The sequence below is a fragment of the Colobus angolensis genome, unplaced genomic scaffold, assembly GCF_000951035.1.
Source record: "Colobus angolensis palliatus isolate OR3802 unplaced genomic scaffold, Cang.pa_1.0 Scaffold10, whole genome shotgun sequence".
Lineage (NCBI taxonomy): Eukaryota > Metazoa > Chordata > Mammalia > Primates > Cercopithecidae > Colobus > Colobus angolensis.
The window spans coordinates 21,285,044-21,309,163 of record NW_012110919.1 but is presented as its reverse complement, the minus strand read 5'-3'; the positions used below and the strand labels follow the sequence as shown (position 1 = coordinate 21,309,163).

Sequence of the window (24,120 nt, the reverse complement as noted above, 5' to 3'; positions counted from 1 at the left end):
ACAGAGTAAGACTCTGTCTCAAAAAAAAAAAAAAAAAACCCTGACCTTGTGATCCTCCCACCTTGGCCTCCCAAAGTGCTGGGATTACAGGCGTGATCCATTGAGCTTGGCATATTTTCTTATATCATGCTTTTTTTTTAATGCTTCAAAAATTGTGACTTCTCACATAAGGGCCTGGAAGGTAACCTGGCAATAGCTTTTGTCATTTAGTTGGTGGACAATTTTTTTTTTCTCTTTAACACTTATATGATTGTGGTATTTCAGAAGGAGTTACTTTCACCGACTTGTTCTGTTTAGAGCTCCTCACTGACTATCGGTCTGTAGAATGCTTGGTTCTAACATGGTCCATGAACTATAATTAATATTTTTATCTCTTGGGTGTCTTAAACTTTACAGAGTTCACAAATCTGGCTTTATTTATTTGCTTATTAGCTTTGTATGTTTTCTTAGCAGCCTGGATTTGTCTGAATTGGCAAAAGCTGCTAAGAAGAAACTTCAGTCTGTGAGTATCTCTCTGTACTGGTTTTCTCTAGTATGAGAATCGGTGCACTCTGCTTATACCTACTCTCAATGCAGGTTACCTATTGCATCTGATGACTTTATTTCATACTTTTGTTTGTTAAATTAGAACCAGACCATTGCGTATACAGCAGTGACGACCACAAGGACTATTAAGTTCAGTATATTCATTGGTTCTGCTTCAGATAATCTCATTTTTCTCTGTCATGTAAAAAGTGCAGATGGCACCTTTGGCATTGGGCAGTTGTTCTCCTCAGGAGAGTTCCCTAGTTCCTCCCAGCATCATGAGTAAGTAGGGTACGCATTCCTGGGGGGACTTAGCCACGTAGGGTTCTAGAACATGGTAAATGCTGATGCTGAAATGGTAGCAAGTCCCATAGATACACTCACTGCCATTTGGATCCAGCCATACTGTAACCCTTTTTACCATCCCATGCCATTCATCAGCGCTTTTTAAATTTCTACTGTTAAAAGCTGGTGGTCTTGGCCCATGTGTGTGCTCAGAGTTTGCCGGGTCTGCACCACAGCCTCCCTTTAGCCTGTATCTTTCTTCCAGACTGCCCACCTCAGCCTTAGGAAAGGCCTAAGGGCCCAAGGCCTCAAGGCTTTGGGAAATCTGTTTCTCTGGGATTGACTTCTCTTTGTCTAGTCCTCTCACATGAAGCCTCACCAGGGTACTTCTTGCTACTTTAACCATCAAAGTATACTCCTTAGCTGTTCCCATTGCTCTTTGGATCAGAACCGAGATTCTTAACTTCTTTTTGTAACCCTTAAGGGCATCATTCAACTCTCACCTTTCAGAGATTGCCCTACTTCCCATCTGGTTCCGTGTGTGTGTGTGTGTGTGTGTGTGTGTGTGTGTGTGTGTGTCTGTCTGTCTGTCTTTGTGGATTAACATGCTCTGAGGCCATGAGCTGCACACTCAAGTCCTCTTCCAGGAATCCTCCTCTACCTGCAGTGTTTGCCTTTCCCAGCTTCCATCCCTCTGATCATTCAAGGACCTGAAATCTGACCAGTGTAGGTAGTGGCATTCCCAAAGCCTAACTCTGACATTGCAGCTTCCCTAATTTATGACTTTCTCCTCATTTCCACTTTCACAGAAGACCCTTTACTAAAACTTCATATAATACTCAGTATTAAATATTACATAAAATGAATTTATCCTTACTAGTATTTAACTGTATTATGAAATAAATGTGTTTTATGCAATTTGTTTGGTGTCTCTGTGTTCTGTATCTACAGTTTTGTGTGTTTGTGTGTTTTATTGCCTTAAGGAAGTTATAGACTAAGATGATCAGGATGATAAGCTTTGGAGTCAGACAGCACTAAATATTGTGTGATTTCCTTTTAATTACTCACAATCTGTAAGTACATTTTATTATAAATAATTCAAACCTAGATAAAAACCCACATTTTATTAGACTATCCTACATTTGCTTCACTGGAAGCTGCATGAAAGCTGAGATTATGCCTGTAATATCTCTAGCATGTGACAGGCATGAAGTAAAGACCTGGAACAGAGTCTAGTATAGCTCTCAAGAGCTGAGGTTTGGGTCAGACTAGTCAGTACATTTCTTAGCCCTGCCAAGCTTCCTAGCCTCCCTGTGCCTTGGCGTACTCTCATAGAAAAGGGAGATAAGGATCCTGCGGGGGCTGCTGACCAGAACTGCTCAGAGTGGGCTGCCACTGTTACTTGTTGACCCTCATCCTGTGGTCTCCTTCTCACAGGTGACCATGTTATCAGTGCCAGGTCAGTGTTTATCCTCCTGTATCTTCCTCCTGTCCTCCCTCTCTTCCTCCCTTCATCCTTTCCTTTCTCTTTTCCTTCCTTCCCTCCTGATGAAAAGCTGAGAGAAATATAACAAAGGCTAATGTATTCCTTGAATGAGTAAATGTTAGCATTTTCAAAGACATAAACTTGGATCTCAGGTCCGTCACTTACTAGCTTTGTGACTTTAGGCAAGCTACTATCTTCTCTGCCTCAGTTTCCTTGTCTGAAAAGTGGAACAATAGTAGTTCCTGTTTTCATAGAGGTGTTATAAGTTGGCCATTGTAGTTGTTGCTAGTGATAACATTAGCTTGTAGTCCCATGGAGGAAGAAACTGGACATTTATGAAGCAAGGTCAAGCTCCTAATCCTTCATCTTACCTAGCAACAGGCTCTTGGGGTTTGTTTTTAATTATAGTGTGACCACATTTGGGAAGATTTGAAAAATAGAGAAGGGAGACCATCCTCATTGCCATACTCTTAATGGAGTCAGGCTCAGTATTTTGGTACATTTCTTTCAGTTCTTATTTTATGTGCATATCTTTTTTAAAAACTGGAACTTAATCATCATCATAGATGTTTCTAACCTGCTTTTTTCACTCAATAATATATTGTACCCATTTTAACATGTTCCTATGAGGTCTCTGTAACCAGCACTTGTTTTTTCTCTTTTTTTCAAGACAAGGTCTCACTCTGTCACCCAGGCTGGAGTGCAGTGGTGCCATCATGGCTCACTGCAGCTTGAACTCCCAGGCTCAAGTGATCTTCCTGCATCTGCCTCCCAAAGTGTTGGGATTATAGGCATGAGCCACCACACCCAGCCTGTAGCCAGCATTTTAAATTGCTGCATTCAATAGCTTCTGGCCAGCCAATGTCTCTTTTCTGGCCCCTCTTAAAGTGTGAGGTACCATGTGTGGATGTAAGGAACCCAATAGGGAATATAACAGATTCAGCATCTGCCCTCCCAAAGCAGATGTCAGTTTAAGAGTCACAGCTACCACGTGTCAAGGTGTTTTCATGAGGCATAAAGTGCAGAGATGCGGAGCCACCCTAGCAGGGGCTTAACCTCATCTGGGCCAGGAAGAACTCAATTATCCTCCATGTGCCCAGGGAGACACTGCAGGCCGTGAGGCAGTTGTGTGCTGAAGAGTCAGGCTGGAGGAAGCTTCCTTCTGGAGACTGAAACAGTAGGACTGCTCCTGAGAAAGAGAGCAAAGAAACTCAGCCGAGGTCTGGGTCATGTTTTTGTGCAAGGGCACATTTTATCGTCACAAAACAGCATGTCTTTTGCTTTTCTTTTTTCTTTTTTGAGATAGGGTCTTACTCTATCACCCAGCCTAGAGTGCAGTGGTGCGATCTTGGCTCACTGCACCCTCAACCTCCTGGGCTGAAGTGATCCTCTGCCTCAGCCTCCTGAGTATCTGGCACTATAAGCATGCACCGGTACGCCCAGCTAATTTTTGTATTTTCTGTAGAAGCAGAGTTTCACCATGTTACCCAGACTGGTCTCAAACTCCTGGGCTTAAGCAATCCACCTGCCTCAGTCTCCCAAAGTGCTGAGATTACAGGTGTGCACCACTGAGCCTGGCTATTTTTGCAAGGGTATAGGATCGCTTACACTCTGGGGAACTGAAAAACACTCTTTAAGTGCAGAAAAGGAGGCTTACAGGGTGATATCACAAGAAAAGTAGAGAACTGGAAACTACTTCTGAGATGATGTACTTTAGATGCCTCTTAGCTCCTTAATAGCATCAGCCCTGTCTGTGTCATAGTGAAATTGCTGTGGTTGGCAGACATTTCTAGAGGCCCTGTATGATTGTGAAAATGTTACATCTGTTTAACAGTGGGTATGTACCAAGCACTGGCATTGGATAAGACATAGGCAATAAAAGGGTGACTAAGTCGCAGTTCCCTCTCGTCCTCCTGGTGTTAATCGTTGTCCCTTGTGTTCCTGATATTTTTTACTTTCAGCTAAGTAATCATTTGTTTGAAGAACTTGCCATGGATGTGTACGATGAAGTTGACAGGCGAGAGACGGATGCAGGTGACTTGACGTGGCTTTATCTAATAAGCTTCTGTTATCAGTGGGCAGTGAAAAGCTGCCAGGCTCAGTGTTTTACTAGCCCAATTTCTGCTGTCCTGATGGTGCGAGTGTCGATGTTTGCCTTTGCATGTGTTGGCTTCAGAGTGTGTTTCCCCTCATAATGCGTGAGCTGTGCCTCCCAGGAGGAGTGACACACAGGTGTGATAAGGTTTGTCTCTGGCTCTTTCCTCTGGCTAGTCTGGCTTGCCACGCAAAACCACAGCGCCCTGGTAACTGAGACAACGGTCGTCCCCTTTCTTCCGGTCAATCCTGAGTACTCATCAACACGAAACCAGGCAAGTGACTCTGTTTGGAAAGGAATAGTAGTTGGGGAATGACTGATGTCGTGGTATTTCATTTTGCCAGGACAAGTATTCTAAATTTTTCGATTGATTAAAATTTAATATCCTTTATACATATACACACACACAACCCCCAAAATGATAAGAAAAACAATAGACTATAAATAAATGACTGGGAAAGAATATGAAACAATTCACAGAAGAAATATAAATGGCTTACACATGTGAAGAAGTGTTTAACCTTGTCACTAATCTAAGAAAGCAACTTAAAAGCATTAGTGCAAGTTTTATCAGTCAAATTAATAAAATACATAATAAAGGATACTCTAGACTGGTAAGGATGTGGTAAGCTGAGCTTTCTCTTACAACAGATAGAACTTTAAATTGCTGTAGATGTTAGAAAAGCAATTTGTTTACCAGTTTCAGAAGCCTCAGAATTAAGTACATCCTTTTACATGGGAATTACTCATTTGAGAATATGCTCTAATAAAATAAAAATAGATTTATGCACAGTGATTTTCATCAAAGCACTGCTGTATGTAATAGAGCACTGAAAACAGCCAACACATCTATCAAGACGAGAAATGTTGAATGAATTAGGAAGGTGTTTTAGTCTTTATGATTAGCAGCTATATATAAGGATAGGGTATATCTATGACTTTGTTTAACTTAAAAAATTTTTTTTTTTTTTTTTTTTTCCTGAGACGGAGTCTTGCTCTGTCGTCCAGGCTAGAGTGCAGTGGCACCGTCTCAGCTCACTGCAACCTCCACCTCCCGGACTCAAGCGATTCTCCTGCCTCAGCCTCCCCGAGTAGCTAGGATTACAGGCACCCACCACCATGCCTGGCTAATTTTTGTACAAAGTCCTGACCTCAAGTGATCCTCCCACCTCAGCCTCCCAAAGTTCTGGGATTACAGGTGTGAGCCTGGCCTTAACTTAAAATTTAAAAATTCCCCTCAAAATTAATTTATTATTACTGAGTCTACTTCCAAACTGAAACAATAATAGAAGAAAAGCATTCAGTAGAACCATTTTATTTTTGCTTACCAAATAGATCTGCGTTGTGAGAACAATGCATATGTGAGAAATGCCGTAACATTTATTATGAAGTTCTCTTATATAAATGGTTTTAAACTGTTCACATGGAAAACAAGCATTAACTTGGTTTGATTATGGCTGGGATTAACTGTATTTTGATCATCCAGAAGAAAGTCTTTGCAGAAGTCTGTCAATAGTCTAACTAATTTTATGTGACTGTTTATGTATATATTTTTACACTGGGAAATATTTCCAATTGTTTTCCCACCTTTAGGGCAGACAGAAGTTAGCTCGGTTCAACGCCCATGAGTTTGCCACACTGGTCATTGACATTCTCAGTGATGCCAAGAGGAGACAGCAGGGCAGTTCTCTCTCGGGTTCAAAAGGTAACTGCTCAAACCTCCAGATATTTGTATTTTTGGCCCTCCAAATTTGACTCAAGTGTTAAAGTTATCAGCTAATTAAAGCAGTCATCAGCATGACAGCTTAAAGTTCCACAGGTTTTTGGTTTTTTGTTTGTTTTTTTACTTTAAGTTCTGGGATACACGTGCAGAATGTGCAGGCTTGTTACATAGGTATACGTGTGCCATAGTAGTTTGCTGCACCTATTGGCCTGTCGTCTAGGTTCCCTCCCCTCAGCCCCTACTCATATAAGTTTTATTGGTAGTATATTGTGATAAATAGTTTACCTGTCTGAGCCCTGGTGAATTAACCATATTTCAGAGTTATTAACTGCTACACATATTTATCTTATATATGATTTCTGTTTTGTTTTGGGACACTTACCTTCCCTGTAAAATTGCATCCTGAAATTAACCCAAAACTCTGATTTAGATCTTATTAAAGGACATGTGAAAATAAACTCTTGGCCAGGCACGGTGACTCATGCCTGTAATCCCAACACTTTGGGAGGCCAAGGCGGGTGGATCACCTGACGTCAGGAGTTCGAGACCAGCCTGGCCAACATGGTGAAACCCCGTCTCTACTAAAAATACAAAAATTAGCCAGGCATGGTGGCAGGCGCCTGTAATCCCAGCTACTCGGAAGGCTGAGGTAGGAGAATCACTTGAACCTGGGAGGCGGAGGTTGCAGTGAGCCGAGATCACACCATTGCACTCCAGTCTGAGTGACAGAGCACGACTCTGTCTCAAAAAAAAAAAAAAAAGAAAAGAAAAACTCTTCTTGATTGAAACTGCATAATATCTGCTGTTGCTTACCTACGAAACTGAGTCCGACATAATTAAAATTTGTTGCCAAAAACTTTAAATGTCTTCAGTGAGAATTACTGTGATATACAATCATAAGGAGAGCTGTGAGCATCTGTTTCACAGTTGCCCTGTTGAGTCTAGTTCAGTAGGCCAGGTCCTATCTGCATGCTTAGGAATGTCCTTCCTCTCCAGCCCTATTACTGTACCCATATTGTTTTTTTCTAATTATAGAAATTAGACATTTTTCATTGTAAGTCATTTAAGCAAAAGAAATATGTACCATAAAAATTAAGTTTTCAGTCAGTATCACATTCCCCAAAGACAGTAATCATTAACTGACAACAACTCATTCATTCTTCTTGCCTGTTCAGGAATTTGATTTTATCTGTTCAACCAGGAATAAGGAAGTTCTGAAATGGTTTATTAAATTTTGGTGAAGGCACAGTGACGAGTCTTTGGATAAGTTTAAAGTCTTAAAATGGCCTGGGTGTGGTGCCTCACACCTGTAATCCCAGCACTTTGGGAGGCTGAGGCAGGCAGCTCATTTGAGGCCAGGAGTTCGAGATCAGCCTGGGCAACATGGTGAAACCCATCTCTACTGAAAATACAAAAAAAATTAGCTGGGCGTGGTGGCATGTGCCTGTAATCCCAGCTACTCAGGAGGCTGAGGCAGAATTGCGTGAACCTGGGAGATAGAGACTGCAGTGAGCCGAGATCACACCACTGCCCTCTAACCTGAGCAACAGAGTAAGACTCTGTCTCAAAAAAAAAAAAAAAAACAACTTTTTAATTAAAAAAATAAAGTCTTAAAACAATACCAGCTCTTTGATTTGATAATTCCATTCTTAGGTCTTAACTGAAGGGAAATCATCAGAGATGTTATATGTATGTTATGTAGAAAAACACAAACATTAGAAGCAACTGAGTAATAAAGAGGAACAATTAGTCACATTTTAAAATAGTACATACTTACCTTTTTAAAAAAAGAATATGTAATTGTCTTAGTCCTTTTTGTGTAGCTATAGAAGAATACCCGAGACTGGGTAATTTGTAAAGAAAAAAGGTGTATTTGGCTCATGATTCTGCTGACTGTAGGACTGGGCATCTGGTGAGAGCCTCAGGCTGCTTCCACTCATGGAAGGTGAAGGGGTGCTGCGTGTGCAGAGATCACACGGTGAGAGAGGAAGCAAGAGAGCAAGGAGGGAGGTGCCAGGCTGTTTTCAATAACCGGCTCCTAGCAGGAACTAATAGAGCAAGAACTCACTACAAAGGCAGGGCATTAATCTGTTCATGAAGGATCCACCCCCATGACCCAAACACCTCCCTTTAGTCTTCCCCTCCAACACTGAGGATCACATTTCAACATGAGATTTGGAGAGAACAAACATTTATACTATAGTAGTAATTATATTAGATAAAGTAATAAAGTTTGATTTTGTTTTGTTTTATTTTTTTTGAGACAAGTCTCACTCTGTCGCCTAGGCTGGAGTGCAGTGGCACGATCTTGGCTCACTGCAACCTCTGCCACGCAGGCTCAAGTGATTCTTGTGCCTCAGCCTCCTGAGTAGCAGGGATTACAGGTGTATACCACCACACCCAGCTAATTTTTGTATTTTTTGGTAGAGACGGGGTTTCTCTATGTTGGTCAGGCTATTCTCGAATTCCCAGTGTTAAGCGATTTGCCCACCTCACCCTCCCAAAGTGCTGGGATTACAGGCATAAGCCACCATGCCTAGCCAACTAATGTTTTAAAAAGGTTTTGTATAACCCCAATTTTGTAAGGAAAACATATTTATGTAAATATATGTGTGCAAGTGAGTATACCACAGGTAAGTATAAATACACAATTGATCCTCATGTACACATCTCATATTTACAAATTCATCTACTTGCTAAAATTTGTGACCTCAAAATTAATACAGCATTTTCAAGGTCATTCTAAGAAATATACAGAGCAGAGAAAAAAATTGAGTCACCAAAAGCACATGTTTCCAGCTGAGATTGAACAGGGAGGAGACTCTTTGACTTCTTGTTTCTGCATTCATGCTATACACAAGTGTCTGCGGTCTATTTAGTGTCATGTTAGTCATATTTGTGTGCTTTTCACTGGTCATTTCACTGTTTTAAAATGCCCCACCCCCGCCCAGGATCGATTGAGTGCCCAGGAGGTTGAGGCTGCAGTGAGCCATGATCACATCTGCACTCTAGCATGGGTGACCCTATCTCAAAATTGTCTCCTTGACCAGACGCAGTGACTCACGCCTGTAATCCTAGAACATTGGAAGGCTGAAGTGGGCCAATCACGAGGTCAGGAGTTCAAGACCAGCCTGACAAACATGGTGAAACTCTCTCTATTAAAAATACAAGAAAAATTAGCCAGGCATGGTGACGTCTGCCTGTAATCCCAGCTACTCAGAAGGCTGAGGCAGGAGAATCACTTGAACCCAGGAGGCGGAGATCGCAGCACTGCACTCCAGCCTGGACGACAGAGTGAGACTCCATCTCAAAAAAAGAAAAAAAAAAGTGTCTCCAAGCCTGAACAACATAGCAAGGCCCCATCTTTACCAAAAAATTTAAAAATTATATAGGTGTGTTGGCATGTGTCTGTAGTCCTACATACTCGAGAGGCTGAGACAGGAGGATCACTTGAGCTCAAGAGTTAGAAGCTATAGTGAGCTATGATTATGCCAGTGCACTCCAGCCTGGGTGACATAGCAAGACCCTGTCTCAATAAAAAAAGAAAAAAAGTGGCCTCCAAGCATAGTCCTGAAGCGCTGTCTAGTGTGTCTAAGTGCAAGAAGGCTGTGATGTGCCCGACGGAGAAATGTGTGTTAAATAAGCATCATTCAGGCATGATTTATAGTGCTGTTGGCCATGAGTTCAATGTTAATGAATCAATAACATGTATTAAATAAGGTATCTTTAAACAGAAACACACATAGAACAAGGTTATGTATTGATTGGTTGATAACCCCAAGAGCACTGATTTAATATTGGCCAATTCACAGCAACTTTTTAGAACATAACTACAAAGAGGCTGGGCACAGTGGCTCACGCCTGTAATCCCAGCACTTTGGGAGGCCGAGGCGGGCGGATCATGAGGTCAGGAGATCGAGACCTTCCTGGCTAACATGGTGAAATCCCATCTCTACTAAAAAAATACAAAAAAATTAGCCTGGCGTGGTAGTGGGCGCTTATAGTCCCAGCTACTCGGGAGGCTGAGGCAGGAGAATGACATGAACCTGGGAGGCAGAGTTTGCAGTGAGCCAAGATCGCGCCACTGCACTCTAGCCTGAGTGACAGAGTGAGACTCCATCTCAAAATAAATAAATAAAATAACTACCAAGAATAACAAGAATTGACTGTGTGTGGATATAAGCGCTCAGAAAAAAACCTAGAAAAAAATAGATCAACAAATAACAGTGGCTATAAGTGATTACTTTATCTTACTTGCTTATTTGTTTCTAAATTGTATGTATTGACTGTTACTTCTGTAATCATTATATTTATGTGTTTTAAAATATTTAAAAAGTTAAAATAGGACCTATCCTTTTATTTTACTTATTATTTTTCGAGACAGAGTCTCGCTGTGTCATCTGTGCTGGAGTGCAGTGGCGCAATCCCGGCTCACTGCAACCTCGACCGTCTGGGTTCAAGCGATTCTCCTGCCTCAGCCTCCCAAGTAGCTGGGATTACAGATGCCCACCACCATGCCCAGCTAATTTTTGTATTTTTAGTAGGGATGGGGTTTCACCATGTTGGCCAGGCTGGTCTCAAACTCCTGGCCTCAAGTGATCCATCTGCCTCAGCCTCCCAAAGTGCTGGGATTACAGATGTGAGCTGCTGTGCCCAGCTGGGACCTAGTCCTTTTAAATAACCACAATTCATCACCCAGATATCATCCATCCTTTGTTTCCTCAACATCTCTGGGAAGCAGTATTAGAAGTCAGAGTTTGAGTTACCTGAAAGAAATCAGAGAGACTTTAGTTTGTGAAATCTTTTGTTCAAAGTGTATTAGATCCTGTAGAATAATCCCTGCTCCCTTATGGAATAGACACTCCTTGTAACATGCACATGTGTATTTGATTCATTCTCCTCTATCTGTTTCTCTCACTGAGATGCAGGTAATTGACTAAATGCCAATTTTTTTGTTTGTTTTTTATTTTTTTGAGATGGAGTCTCACTCTGTCACCCAGGTTGGAGTGCAGTGGTGTGATCTTGGTTCACTGCAAATGGGTTCACACCATTCTCCTGCCTCAACCTCCCGAGTAGCTGGGACTGTAGGCGCCCGCCACCACACCTGGCTAGTTTTTTGTATTTTTAGTAGATACGGAGTTTCACCGTGTTAGCCAGGATCATTTCGACCTCGTGACCTCGTGATCCATCCGCCTCGGCCTCCCAAAGTGCTGGGATTACAGGTGTGAGCCACCATGTCCAGCACAATGTTTCTATTCTTTGAGTGCCTAGGTTCTGGCTCCAGTTTAACAAGTTGCTTTCTGTTTTGATTGATATTACCTTGTAAACATGTTATAGGTATTAATCAAATTACAGTTTATCTTCCATTACCTACAGCCTTATCTTCATGACCTGGAGCTAGGCTGTATCTCTAGAAACTTGGGATCTTGCCTCCTTTATCTGACCAGTTCCTTCCTAAGCCATCTGTTTAATTTGCCCATATTTGGCAGGTAGATGAGGAATGCTGGAGTCTCTTATGTAACTGTCTACCTGGTTGAAAACTTTTTCTGTTATCTCTATATTGGTGTGAATATAACATTGCCATTTCTGTCATTTTCTTTGAGTCCTTGTGTATTTTGTTTTTGTCTTTGTTTTTGCTCTTAGAGATAGGGCCTCACTCTGATGCCCAGGCTAGAGTACAGTGGTGCAATCATGGTTCACTGCAGCCTCAATCTCCTCAGCTCAAGCAGTCCTCCTGGCTTAGCCTCCTGAGTAGCTATGTAGCTGGGACTACAGGCATGTACCATCAGGCCTGGATAATTTTTAAATTATTTTGTAGGGATAGAGTCTCATTATGTTGCCTAAGTAGGTCTCAAACTCCTGGCCTCAAGCATTTCTCCTCCTTGGCCTCCTAAAATGCTGGGATTACAGGCAAGAGCACAGCATTCAGCCCTTTATGTCCTTTAAATGGCTAAACCAAAAAATCCTCTCCATAGTTTTTGGAAGAAAAGCAGTGTTTTAAGCCTGAAGTAAAGTTGTTTGCTTTTATTGATAGACAATGTGGAGCTCATACTGAAAACAATCAATAACCAGCACAGCGTTGAGAGTCAAGACAACGACCAGCCCGACTATGACAGCGTGGCATCAGACGAAGACACAGATTTGGAAACCACTGCAAGCAAAGCAAACCGGCAGAAGGTGAGAGGCCGTGCGTCCTGTGGAAGGGCAAGCATGCATCAGCTGAGGGCTCGCCCTGCCAAAGCTGCTGTGCAGTGAGGTTGGGTTTGTTATTAGCTTAGGCCAAGCAAAGGTGCAACAAGGTTAAATGGTTTTAAAATAGGGGTCCTTGTCCCTGCATCACAGCCGTGCCGCAGTTGAGACTTTATAAAACTTGTGAGGAGTGATTGGTGTGTTTTATTCATTCAACAAGTGTTTACTGAGTGACGTCTCTGGATATGACTCTCCTGAATGAGGTCTCGTCCCTTTCCTATGAGGGTCTCATTACCTAGGAGAGAGAGAACTGCAGGAGAAGGCACAAAGTGATGTGTGTCATATGAAGCACACACAGGCTGAGGGAGTGAACAGAGAGAGAACCTATGGCTGGGAGCATCAGCAGGGCTGTGTCATAGGACGGCTCTTAAGATGCGCCTCAAGGGATGCTTGGGATTGGGGCATATGGAGGAGGCAGAAAGAAAGTGAAACCGGGGCATCTAAGGGGAAGCTGGTCATGCATAGGGACAGCCTAAAAAGGGTGGGACTCGAAGCTGCAGCAAGAGGGATATGACGCCCAACGGAATAGCGTGGGCCTCACAGGCAGTGCGGAGCCCAGGATGCGATGTCTGGGGAGGACTGTTCTGGTAGGTTAGAGAGTGGAGGGACAGGTCCAAACTGGAGCTGATGCAGGCCACCCCAGGCCCCATGCTAAGATGGTGCAGGTGGGAGAGACCTTGGCACCAGAGTGTGAGCTGGTGGAGAAGGCGGCAGGACCCCAGGCTGTGCACCGTCTGCTGACCCCCAGGACACACCCACAGAGGGGCCTGGCAATCATTTGAGAATGGATGAATAGGAAGGTAGAATAGAAAAGTCTTGGCAATAAGTTGGAAGGTTGAAGTGGGGAGATAGACTTATGGGAGATGTGTTCGGAGTTCTCCGGCCCACATGACTATGAGAAAGATGGCGCCATTAGCAAATGCAGGGGACACCCCTGTGCAGACTTCCGGGAAGCCACCTGGTTCACTCAGTCAGAGCTGAGGTTGTTTCAGGACCCTCTGTGACCAGGCCCTCTATCAACTGCCTGGCCTCCTGCCCAGTCCATCCCACATACCTGCTCCCTCTAACTGAGCTCCACTGCAGGCTGGAATGTTCTTCCTCCAGATTCATGTGACTTATTCCCTCACCTCCCGGGGCTCTGCTCACCTCTCACCCACTCACAGGCTTAACCCAGCTACCTGCTTAACATGCAGTCCCCTACCCTGCTCTGTCTTATCTTTTCCCACAGCACTCATCACCCTGAATCATACTATATATATACTCTCTCATGCTGTTGGGATATAAACACCATGGAAGCAGGAATCTTTGTCTCTTTTCTAATATATCCCAAGCACCTAGAACACTGCCTAATGTTCAATGAAAATGTTGGAATGAATGAATTAATGAAGGAATGAATAAAAGCAAAATGTGAGCGAACGAGAGAAAGGCTTACAAGACAGGACAGACCTCCTTAGACAGTCATTGTTAGCATAGATGTGTAGCCCCACTGCCTGTTCTATTGGAAAATACTGACTTTCAAATTTTTTAAATAGGATAGTGACCCTACTTTTTTATGTTTTAGTTTTACATTACTCTCAGAGGCCTTAATTTGGTTTGACTAACTTTGCAATTCATCTGGCTTGGTCAGAATTTGAAATTCTTGAGCTGTTAGTCTTTAATGTTCTCATCATCTCAGATTGTGAACGTTTTCCCCAATTTATTTTTAGAGCCTAGATTCAGATTTATCAGATGGACCAGTCACTGTACAGGAATTTATGGAGGTCAAAAACGCTCTAGTGGCTTCTGAGGCCAAGATACAGCAGCTAATGAAGGTGAATAACAACTTGAGTGACGAGCTGAGAATTATGCAGAAAAAGGTAACATGTTAATAAATGCCAGGATGGTTGATGCTTTAATCCCATAGTACAAGGAAGAATCTCAGGCACTGTGATGTGGTCCGAGGGAAGAAAAACAGTCATTGTAACAGCCTTAGAAATCTTTGGGCCAAGTTGTCTTTTTGAAGCAGGATGTATTTGGATATTTAAAATGAAATATATCCAGAGTAAGTTCCCCAGGTAGGAGAAACCTAACATCCTATTTAAGCATTTGTGCCCTTTAGAATAAACCTTGCACTATTCTGTGCTTCCTGGAAACCTGGATGGCGCTTCATGGATGTGATTCTTCCCATTGCTAGGGAGGGATGATCATACCATGGAGACAGAGCCAGTGAGAGCCCTGGGCAGGGGCATGTTTATCAGCATTCAAACCCTGCTCCCACCCTGGCAGCCCTATCCCACATCCCCACCTTATTGCTTACCAGTGTTTACTACTAACTTGTATTATCCCCAGAGCCTACGGGAGGGCCTGCTACAGAGTAGGTTCTCAAAAAATAACAAAAAAACATTTCATTTGTACTAGCAAGAGCTGCACACTGGTAAGAAGCAATCTCATTTGCTCAGCATTTTCTCATTCATTACCTTTTGAGAGAATCAGAACCGTATGAATATATTAATCCCGAAAAGGAGTGTGGTTGATGGTAGCAAGGAATACCTTTAGTAGGAGGGGGATTATGTATGCAACTCTTTATGAGAAGGCTAAGTAAGGGCATTCGAAAAATTCCAAATTTTGCCCATGACTTTGTGGGTATCACTCCCATCATTCAGTTCTAAAATGAGATTTGGACACTTAACCAGAAACAAAATGAAACATATAATCTATGTCTTTAGGCAGTCATTTGAGAAGTAAGGTTTTCAAATCATTTTCAAGACCTGAGGACATGGTATACTCCATGTGTACCTAGAGTCTTTTCAGTGCTGCTTCCTAAAGGAAAGTCAAAGAACTAAAAAGGGGCCCATGCCCCTCTACTTATTAGGGAAGGGAATTGCTGTGCACTTTTGCCTGGGGTTTGGTCTAGGATTCTTTTGATGTTGAGTTCTAGAGCATTTTTGAGACTTTTTGAAATACATGGCTCTAATGCCTATAGTAGCATGGAATGAAGAATGCCCAAGATGAGCCAGCCTTAAACGAACAGACACTTGTTCTGTGTCTCCCAGCCCTGTCTAGGGCTGCCATGCAGCTGTAAACGAGACAGACCAAGAACCCCTTTGTCATTACATACAGGACCTGTACTTTCTCTGCCTTCTTTGGAATATATTTTATTTAATGGATTATAGTTTGTCCCATTAATTGGACTAATAATTTTGACCAGGTGACTATTTCTGAAACATGCTGATTTTGCCACTGTAAATCAATCTGCTGCACATCACCTTTTAAAATCTAATAATGCTTCTTTTAGTATTTTTGGAAATCACCAGAGAGAGCCTCATTATCTCTGAAAGCAAATGTCTTGAGCTTCTTTGAGAAACGCAAAGTGAAATTATTTGCTGTTGCTTATTGATTATCTCATCAATTCTTAGAAATGCTTTTGATTTCTGAAACTATTGAATTGTCTATAACTTTTTATTTTCCCTTATACTCCTTCCAAATAAAAAAGTGTAGCCTTGTTCTTATTAAGATAAACATCATTTAAATTTATGTGAGGACATCTCTCTAAATACAGAGTACTAACATTTTTAAAAATTGAAACCAAGAACTTGTGCTCATGAGAACACATTCAGGCAAAATCCAAGCATGAAAAGTGTTAGGATAAAGTTTCAGATGTGAAGGCTCTAACTAAAATACTGCCACAGTGGCTTTTTACACAGACAAACATGTGATTAGATGCACCAGTGCCCCATTGAGGGACATGTGTCAGTTACACGCCTCAGTCCTTGAACCTTGACCATTTCACTCTAGGCCCTGGGTTCTCTAATGAGTAGTTTCAACAGGCACTTCATGCCTGTCTGTATCCTGGAATGTAGAAATGTTCAGGGCTGCTTTGTCACTTTGCAGCTGTTCTTTCCCTGGAAAGGGAATTGCAGATATGAGCTATACCCTGCCAGCCTTTGTGGGATAAAAGCAGTCTATCATTCTGTAATGGCTTGCTCTTCAAGGAAACAGAATGAGTGGTCTTTTTGTGGAAGAGGCAGTAAGTCACACTTTTGCAGCAGTTTGGCAAGATTAATATAAAGTATATGGAATTTGTTTATTTAGCAAAGATGTATTGATTTTATTTCAAAGTTAGGTAAAGTTTTTAATATACATAAAGTTGACAAAGTAGCATGATTTGTATCTGATCTTTCACATTTAACAGTTGCTTGGAAAAGATGCTAATTAATGAAGAGGAGCAACTACTATTGGTGTATTTTTCACAGATTGGTGCTTTCTAAATAAAAATTTAAAGCAACTCCTAACATTGAATGGGTTTGCTACTGAAAAAGTAATGATCTTCTGGTGCAAACAGTTGCTCGTGGACTTAAACCTTGGCACTGGTGGGGAATTTGGTCAGATTTTACAATCTCTGTCAAAGAGTAGACAGCTGAACTCACACCACACCCAGCTTATAAAATGTCCATGGAAGATGAAGGCGCACCAGAAGGGAAGGACCCTGCGCAGAATGGACGTGGTGAATGGTGTTTAAAATGCCAGATGCCAAAGAGTAACACGATTCCCTGCTGACCCCTTAACTCTAATCCATCCAGCACCATGGAGCAGCCTGCATGTGAGGAATGGAAGGAGCGTTCAGGGCCTCCAAGTGACAGTCTCTAAAATGGGGTGGTGCCAGGCAGATTAGCATGTTCAAAGCTGACACCACTGAGGTCGTGTTTTTTGGGTGACAAAGCCAAAGGAGAGAAAGGCCAAATATTCCAGTCCTGGCTGAAAGATGATCACTCACCAGACGGAAGCAAGCGTGCTGCGTGGAGCATCCATGCGAAGATGTCAATTCCATAGATAATAGGTTTCCAGTTTTCTTTGTGATATGTTAATATAGCAAACTTACCATGATCCGGTTTTCTCTCTCTTTTTTTTTTTTTTTTTTACAAAGTGCTGAATTGTTTGGAATATCAAGAGTATTATGTAATAAAAACTTGTTGATCATAATTTTTCTTGTTGGCTTTTTGGAAAGCAATAGCTGATCTGATTTTTCATAAGCTGAACTTCTGTCTTTCTTGCTTTGCAAAGCAACCCTAGTCATCTTTGTGCTGCTTCCATGGTGTCTGCTGTCATTTTTGGCCTTTGCAAATTGCTCGGGGCTCATTTGAAAAGCAAGTTACCTAAATGATGTTTTAATGATCTCGAGCTCTTGCTTGAAACAACCTTAGAATAATCCAGTATACAGCTTGCCTGCAAACATTTCCCAGCCCACCATGACAAATTTTTAAGCGGTTAGACATTTTGTTTTGAGGAAGTCCAAACCACAACTTTTCCGCGTTCATAAATGAAGCTATTTAATTTGCTTACATGATGAAGGGAGTTGATTGTGTTTCACCCAATCCAGAAGAAAGGGTCTTTGTTTGTATTGGCTTTTTACTTTCAGCCCCGCTAGCTGTTACTGCCCTTATTGTTTAAAGCTGGTAGTTGTATTCATTTACTTGGTGTTTGCTTTTTCTGCTTGCTATAAAAAAACACAGTCCCACTGCCAAACATTTCTTTCAGCTTCAAACACTCCAGAGTGAAAATTCGAACCTCAGGAAACAGGCCACAACCAATGTATATCAGGTGCAAACTGGTTCTGAGTACACAGACACTTCCAACCACTCTTCCTTAAAGAGACGTCCGTCTGCCCGGGGCAGTAGGCCCATGTCCATGTACGAGACTGGATCAGGTCAGAAACCGTATCTCCCAATGGGAGAAGCGAGCCGCCCTGAAGAGAGCAGGACGAGACTCCAGCCCTTCCCCGCACACGTAAGTAACACCACTGGCGCTTCCGCTGATCACTCTGTGTAGCCTGACTATTCTGTTCCCTCTTCTGAACCTGCAGATCCCCACACCTCTGCTTTGCCAAATTGGGCTAAGAGAGTTACCATTGTGTTTGCTGTATTAACATGTCCACAGATGCTTGCGATGTTCCCACAAGCACACAGGGCCATGGGCTGATGGTTTCCTAACCAAGTTGGGGATTCTGGCTCTTGCCCAAACTGCTACTTTTTTTCTCCCCCACATCCATGATTATTTCTCAACCAGCCAGTGTTGGAACATTTTTTGTTAAAGCTTCCTTCCTTCCCCACTTCCAAAACCAAAAGCAAATCATAAAGGTCACTCTCAGAAGGAAGTGTCGCCTTCTTGGAGCTAGACAGGGATGTGCCCCTTTAAGGACTGGAGCCCTTAGAATCCAAGATGGCTTTTCAGCTCCTCTTCAAGCAGGTGGCCTTGAGTCTGTGGCCCAGGTACCCAGGCAAGTCTGGAAGGCTCCAGGCCTCCGCAGCCTCTCCATGTGTGCTCAGTGTGCCTGCTAGGTTCGCTTCTGCATCCTGCTCCTCCCCCGTGGTGGGGGAAGTGTGGCTTTGTCATCTCAGAAAAGGAAATGTAATACTCTTCATCAGTCTTAGAAGCACTGAATTCCAGAGATTGTGTTCTGCAGCAGGTTTCTTACAATCTTATTTTGTATTGGGATACATACTGTGTTGTAAGATTTTCAAATATATTTATCCTGGATTACTTTATTATAAAAATATGTGTTTTGCCAAGATGTTACATTTAAACTTTTTCACGTGATGCTTTTTCAGAGAGGAGTAGTTGTCTTTTTGAGTGTCAAAGTTTATTATTTCTTCAGTCAAATTTTACGGGAGTTTCCAAAAAAATTCTCAAGGTAGATGCAAAGCAAGGACATGGTTTCGTAAATTAAACCCTAGTTTAATCTTGTCAGTTTTCAGTGTGCTAAAATTATAATATTGTTTTACTATAATTGGGAGTCTATCATCTCAAATTCTTTTTAAGATATTTGGGTTTAACATTCTAAGGCAGTTGATTTGATAAATTTGATGTAATGGGAATGCCATTGAACTAAGTTAAGAATCTTTTTTTTTTTTTTTTGAGACGGAGTCTCGCTCTGTTACCCAGGCTGGAGTGCAGTGGTGTAATCTCAGCTCACTGCAACCGTTGCCTCCTGGGTTCAAGCAGTTCTCCTGCCTCAGTCTCCTGAGTAACTGGGACTACAGGCACATGCTCCCGCGCCTGGCTAATTTTTTTGTGTTTTAGTAGTAACAGGGCTTCATCATGTTGCCCAGGCTGGTCTCAAACTCCTGAGCTCAGGCAATCCACCCGCCTCAGCCTCCCAAAGTGCTAGGATTACAGGTGTGAGCTACCACGCCCACCCTAAGTTAAGAATCTTATTTTTGTATAGCTGAAGACAAAATTTAGGAAAATCAGCCTTTGTTATTTTTCAGTGTACTTTCTTATTTTAGAAAAAAAATAGAATATAAAGATATCATATCAGGAAGGTACTATAACTGTACTAAAAATTAGATAGTGTATAGCAACTTAGAATCATTTGTATAGTTTCTCTTCTCACATCAGTCCTGACTGAAAAACAAATATGCATTTCATAGTATCCATTAACAAATTATTGACAAGTTTGACAAATTATGTTAGGTATTTCCCATATGGAAAAGCAGCCTTATTAAATTCAGAGTAATTTCCAGGAGGTGTTTCACCAAGGGTTTAAACATCTCTGGGGTCCTGTCACTGGTGGCCACTGAGATTGCACCACTCATGTCATGTAATATGTGGTGTTCCAGGATTCTTTTACTGAAGCTGGCGAGGTGGTAGGTTTTTGGTCTGTTTTGTATTTTCCCGAGTGTGTTTCTCTTTCCCATTCCAGATCGGGAGGAGTGCGTTTGTGACCTCCTCTTCATCTCTGCCTTCCTTCCCCTCCACACTTTCCTGGTCGAGGGACGAAAGCACCCGAAGGGTTAAGTACATTCTGAATGGTCTGCTCTCTGGAGGAGGGGCCGTGCTCCTGGGCTCTTTGTGCTTGGGCTCTGGCCCTCCTGTCCCTTGCTAACTGCCCTTCCGTCCTGCATGAGGCAGCGCTTCCTCCTGGTTTCTCACAGTGCATCAGGCGCACACTCACGCACATGCACGCTCACCCATCGAGAGCGCCTACCTTTCTGTAACCCCACACTGCTCATGTTCACGTCATATTTAACAAAGTTTACAAATCACCCTACAGCATTTATTCTGAGTATACTCTCTTTTTAAACAACCAGAAAACTAGCTGGCTGCTGGTTAGATATTATAATAGGCCAAATCTGTTCCATTTGTTCAGGGCTACAGGGCTACAGTTGTCATATTGAAACTGCTGTATGTGGACTCGCTGAAGTACTAAAATGTCATGCCTTTTTTTTTTTTTTTTAAAAACCTGTGACACATTTTATGTCAGCACCACACTTGACAAACCAAGGTTTACAAGTCCCTGCATCTTGAATCAGAATTGTAACACCTTGTGGCATTGGATCTGTGCAAGCAGCTGTTAGCCTAAAGCTGTTCACTTGTACGGGTTAGTTAAACCCCACCTACTGGTGTATAATTTATGGTCTCAATAGCAGTGCATGATTCAGTTAAGCCCCTTTTAGATTAGTCAGGCAGTAAGTATTAAGCAACTCCTCCATACACAGCGTTTTGGTAAGTCAATGAAAGGGTACTAAGGACTTAGGTGGCACAGCCCCTGTTCCCGAAGGCACTGTCGATTAAAAAATACTTGTATGCACAAAGAGTGGCACATGACTGCAACCTGGGAAAGCCGTGGAAAGAACACAAGCTTTGAAAATCCATGTCCCAGTTCTGGCTCCATCTCTTTTTGAATGGAAGGGTAATGTAAGGTAAGAGAAGGAAGGTGGCTGTGGGTAAGAAACCACCTTTACAGGCAAGGTGGGGTTTGCACTGGGCCTTTGCCATTCCCTCCACACCTAGGAATGATGGAGAGCCTTTCTTTCCTAGTTCCAGTGGCATATGGATTATCAAGGCCCTTTCAGGATTGGTTTTTTTTTTTTTTTTAGAGACAGAGCCTCATTATGTTGCCCAGTCTGTAGTACAGTAGCTATTTACAGGCATGGTCATAGCATGCTGCAGCCTCAAACTCCTGGGCTCAGGCAGTCCTCCTGCTTCAGGCTTCTGAGTAGCTGGGCCTACAGGCATGCACCACCATGCCCTGACCCTTTTGGAATTCTTTACTTCACTTTCACAGTAGTCTATTAAGAATTCTCGGCCAGGCGTGGTGGCTCAAGCCTGTAATCCCAGCACTTTGGGAGGCCAAGACGGGTGGATCACTAGGTCAGGAGATCGAGACCATCCTGGCTAACACGGTGAAACCCCGTCTCTACTAAAAAATACAAAAAACTAGCCAGGCAACATGGCGGGCCCCTGTACTCCCAGCTACTCGGGAGGCTGAGGCAGGAGAATGGTGTAAACCCGGGAGGCGGAGCTTGCAGTGAGCTGAGATCCGGCCACTGCACTCCAGCCTGGGTGACAGAGCGAGACCCCATCTCAAAAAAAAAAAAAAAAAGAATTCTCGGCCGAGTGCAGTGACTCACACACTTTGGGAGGCCTAGGCGGGTGGATTGCTTGAGCCCAGGAGTTCAAGACCAGCCTCAGCAACATGGTGAAATTCTATCTCTACAAAAAATATTAAAAAATTATCCAGGTGTTTTGATGCACACCTGTAGTCTCAGGTACTTGGGAGGCTGAGATGGGAGGATCACTTGAGCCCACCATGAGAGATCGAGGCTGCAGTGAGCCATGATTTTGCCATTACATTCCAGCCTGGACAACACAGTGAGACCCTGTATCAAAAAAAAAGCAATTATTGTACTAAAAAAAAAAGAATTCTTGATAAATTGGACTTAAAGTCTCAGCTGGGTGCAGTGGCTCATGCCTATAATCCCAGCACTTTGGGAGGCCAAGGTGGGTGGATCACTTGAGCCCAGGAGTTTGAGACCAGCCTGGCCAACATGGCAAAACCCGTATCTACTAAAAAATACAAAAATTAGTGGGGGGGTGGTGGTGCATGCCTGTAATCCCAGATACTCGGAAGACTAAGGCACGAGAATCAAGAATCCCTTGAACCTGGGAAGCGGAGGTTGCAATAAGCCAAGATTGCACCACTGCACTCCAGCCTGGACGACAGAGTGAGACTGTCTCAAAAAAAAAAGGTCTCCTGAGCAGTTCTGAAATTGAACTGTAATGTTTTCATTAAAACAGCCCAGATACAACTAAAGGACAGTTAGTGATTAAATATCTTATTAGAAATTTTGTAAGTCAAACCACTTTTGTCTACTGTGAAATTTTGTTTTTTAATTTGTATGGTAGCCTTCAAAATCATTGCAAGGACTGCTTGCTAAGATAGAGTTTTGTACAAAAATCATTTAAACTGATCACCCTGATTGTTCCTGATAGCTTCATCATGAGTTTAGATTTTTATGGCGTGTCTTTATTCAGAGAAAACTGCAAACCTATTAAATAAATTGAACCAGCACCAGCTATAAGGTAACCTTCCTATTAACAGCTTTGAGAGAGCAGCACTCTTAACCAATAGCTTTTGGCTCTGCATGCTTGTAATAATTTTGATACATTAAATGCTAGCTACACTGAAATTCTGTACATATGCTTTTGTTGACAACGATGAAGGACTTAACTAACGTGTAAGTAACTGATTTCCTGGGTGGTTGCTGCTATATGTTGTTTTCCATACTTGAGAAACATTTACCGAATGCATTTATTAGGTATGTGAGTCACCGCTCTTCTAAAATGTTTGAATGCAACTTGGTACTTTTGATCACTGAGGGTAATGCATTTGATTTGCGATTATCACATTTCATCGGGGAAGACAAAAAGATTCATTATAAAGGCCAGACGTGGTGGCTCATGCCTGTAAAGCCTAGCACTTTGGGAGGCCGAGGCAGGTGGATTGCCTGAGCTCAGTAGTTCAAGACCATCCTGGGCAACACATTGAAACCCTGTCTCTACTAAAATACAAAAAATTTGCCAGGCATGGCAGTGGGCACCTATACTCCCAGCTACTTGGGAGGCTGACGCAGGAGAATCACTTGAACCTGGGAGGCAGAAGTTACAGTGAGCCAGGATCGTGTCACTGCACTCTAGCCTGGGCAACAGAACAAGACTCTGTCTCCAGATAAATAAATAAAAAAGATTCATTATAAATATGTAGAATTTTCTGGGTTTAATTCTGTTTCTAGTTTGTTTTCCACTGAGCAGCTCTGGGCACATTTTTCAGTATAATTACGTAAATGCAAGTTTTTATCTATTGATATATGTGTATATGTATACACACACACACCTCTGTGTGGGTGTATATATAAAAACCAAAATAAAACTTAAAAGTTGGGGCCAGGTGTGGTGGCTCACATCTATAATCCCAGCACTTTGGGAGGCCAAAGTTGGAGGATCACTTGAGCTCAGGATTATGAGGCTAGGTGGGCAACATAGTAAGACTTTGTCTCTACAAAAAAGTACAAAATTAGCTGAGCATGCTGGCACATGCCTGTGGTCCCAGCTGCTCAGGAAGCTGAGGTGGGAGAGTCGCTTGAGCCTGGGAGGTCAAGGCTGCAGCGAGCTGAGGTTGTACCACTGCACTTAGCCTAGGCGACAGAGTGAGACCCCGTCTCAAAAAGAAAAGAAAAGAAAAAAAAGTTGGCAGGGTGCGGTGGCTCACACCTATAATCCCAGCACTTTTGGAGGCTGAGGTGGGAAGATCACCTGAGGTCAGGAGTTTGAGACCAGCCTGACCAACATGGTGAAACCCCATCTCTACTAAAAATACAAAATTAACTGGGTGTGGTGGTGCATGCCTGTAATCCCAGCTACTCGGGAGGCTGAGGCAGGAGAATGGTGTAAACCCGGGAGGCGGAGCTTGCAGTGAGCTGAGATCCGGCCACTGCACTC

General features: G+C 42.6%; 1 protein-coding gene across 2 annotated transcripts in view; it reads left to right on the top strand.

Annotated features, from left to right (window-relative positions):
• Positions 1–24,120, top strand: part of GIT2 (G protein-coupled receptor kinase interacting ArfGAP 2) — a 67,947-nt gene that overhangs the window by 31,971 nt on the left and 11,856 nt on the right. Inside the window, exons 10-17 of one of the 2 annotated variants that reach the window (XM_011936243.1) lie at positions 451–502; positions 4,258–4,330; positions 4,568–4,665; positions 5,985–6,096; positions 12,149–12,291; positions 14,070–14,219; positions 17,878–18,126; positions 20,042–20,131. In XM_011936243.1, coding sequence (XP_011791633.1) covers positions 451–502; positions 4,258–4,330; positions 4,568–4,665; positions 5,985–6,096; positions 12,149–12,291; positions 14,070–14,219; positions 17,878–18,126; positions 20,042–20,131 — 967 coding nt within the window. Of the gene's footprint in view, positions 1–450; positions 503–4,257; positions 4,331–4,567; positions 4,666–5,984; positions 6,097–12,148; positions 12,292–14,069; positions 14,220–16,534; positions 17,323–17,877; positions 18,127–20,041; positions 20,132–24,120 lie in introns of those variants that run through there. The other variant, XM_011936250.1, reaches the window with a different exon arrangement.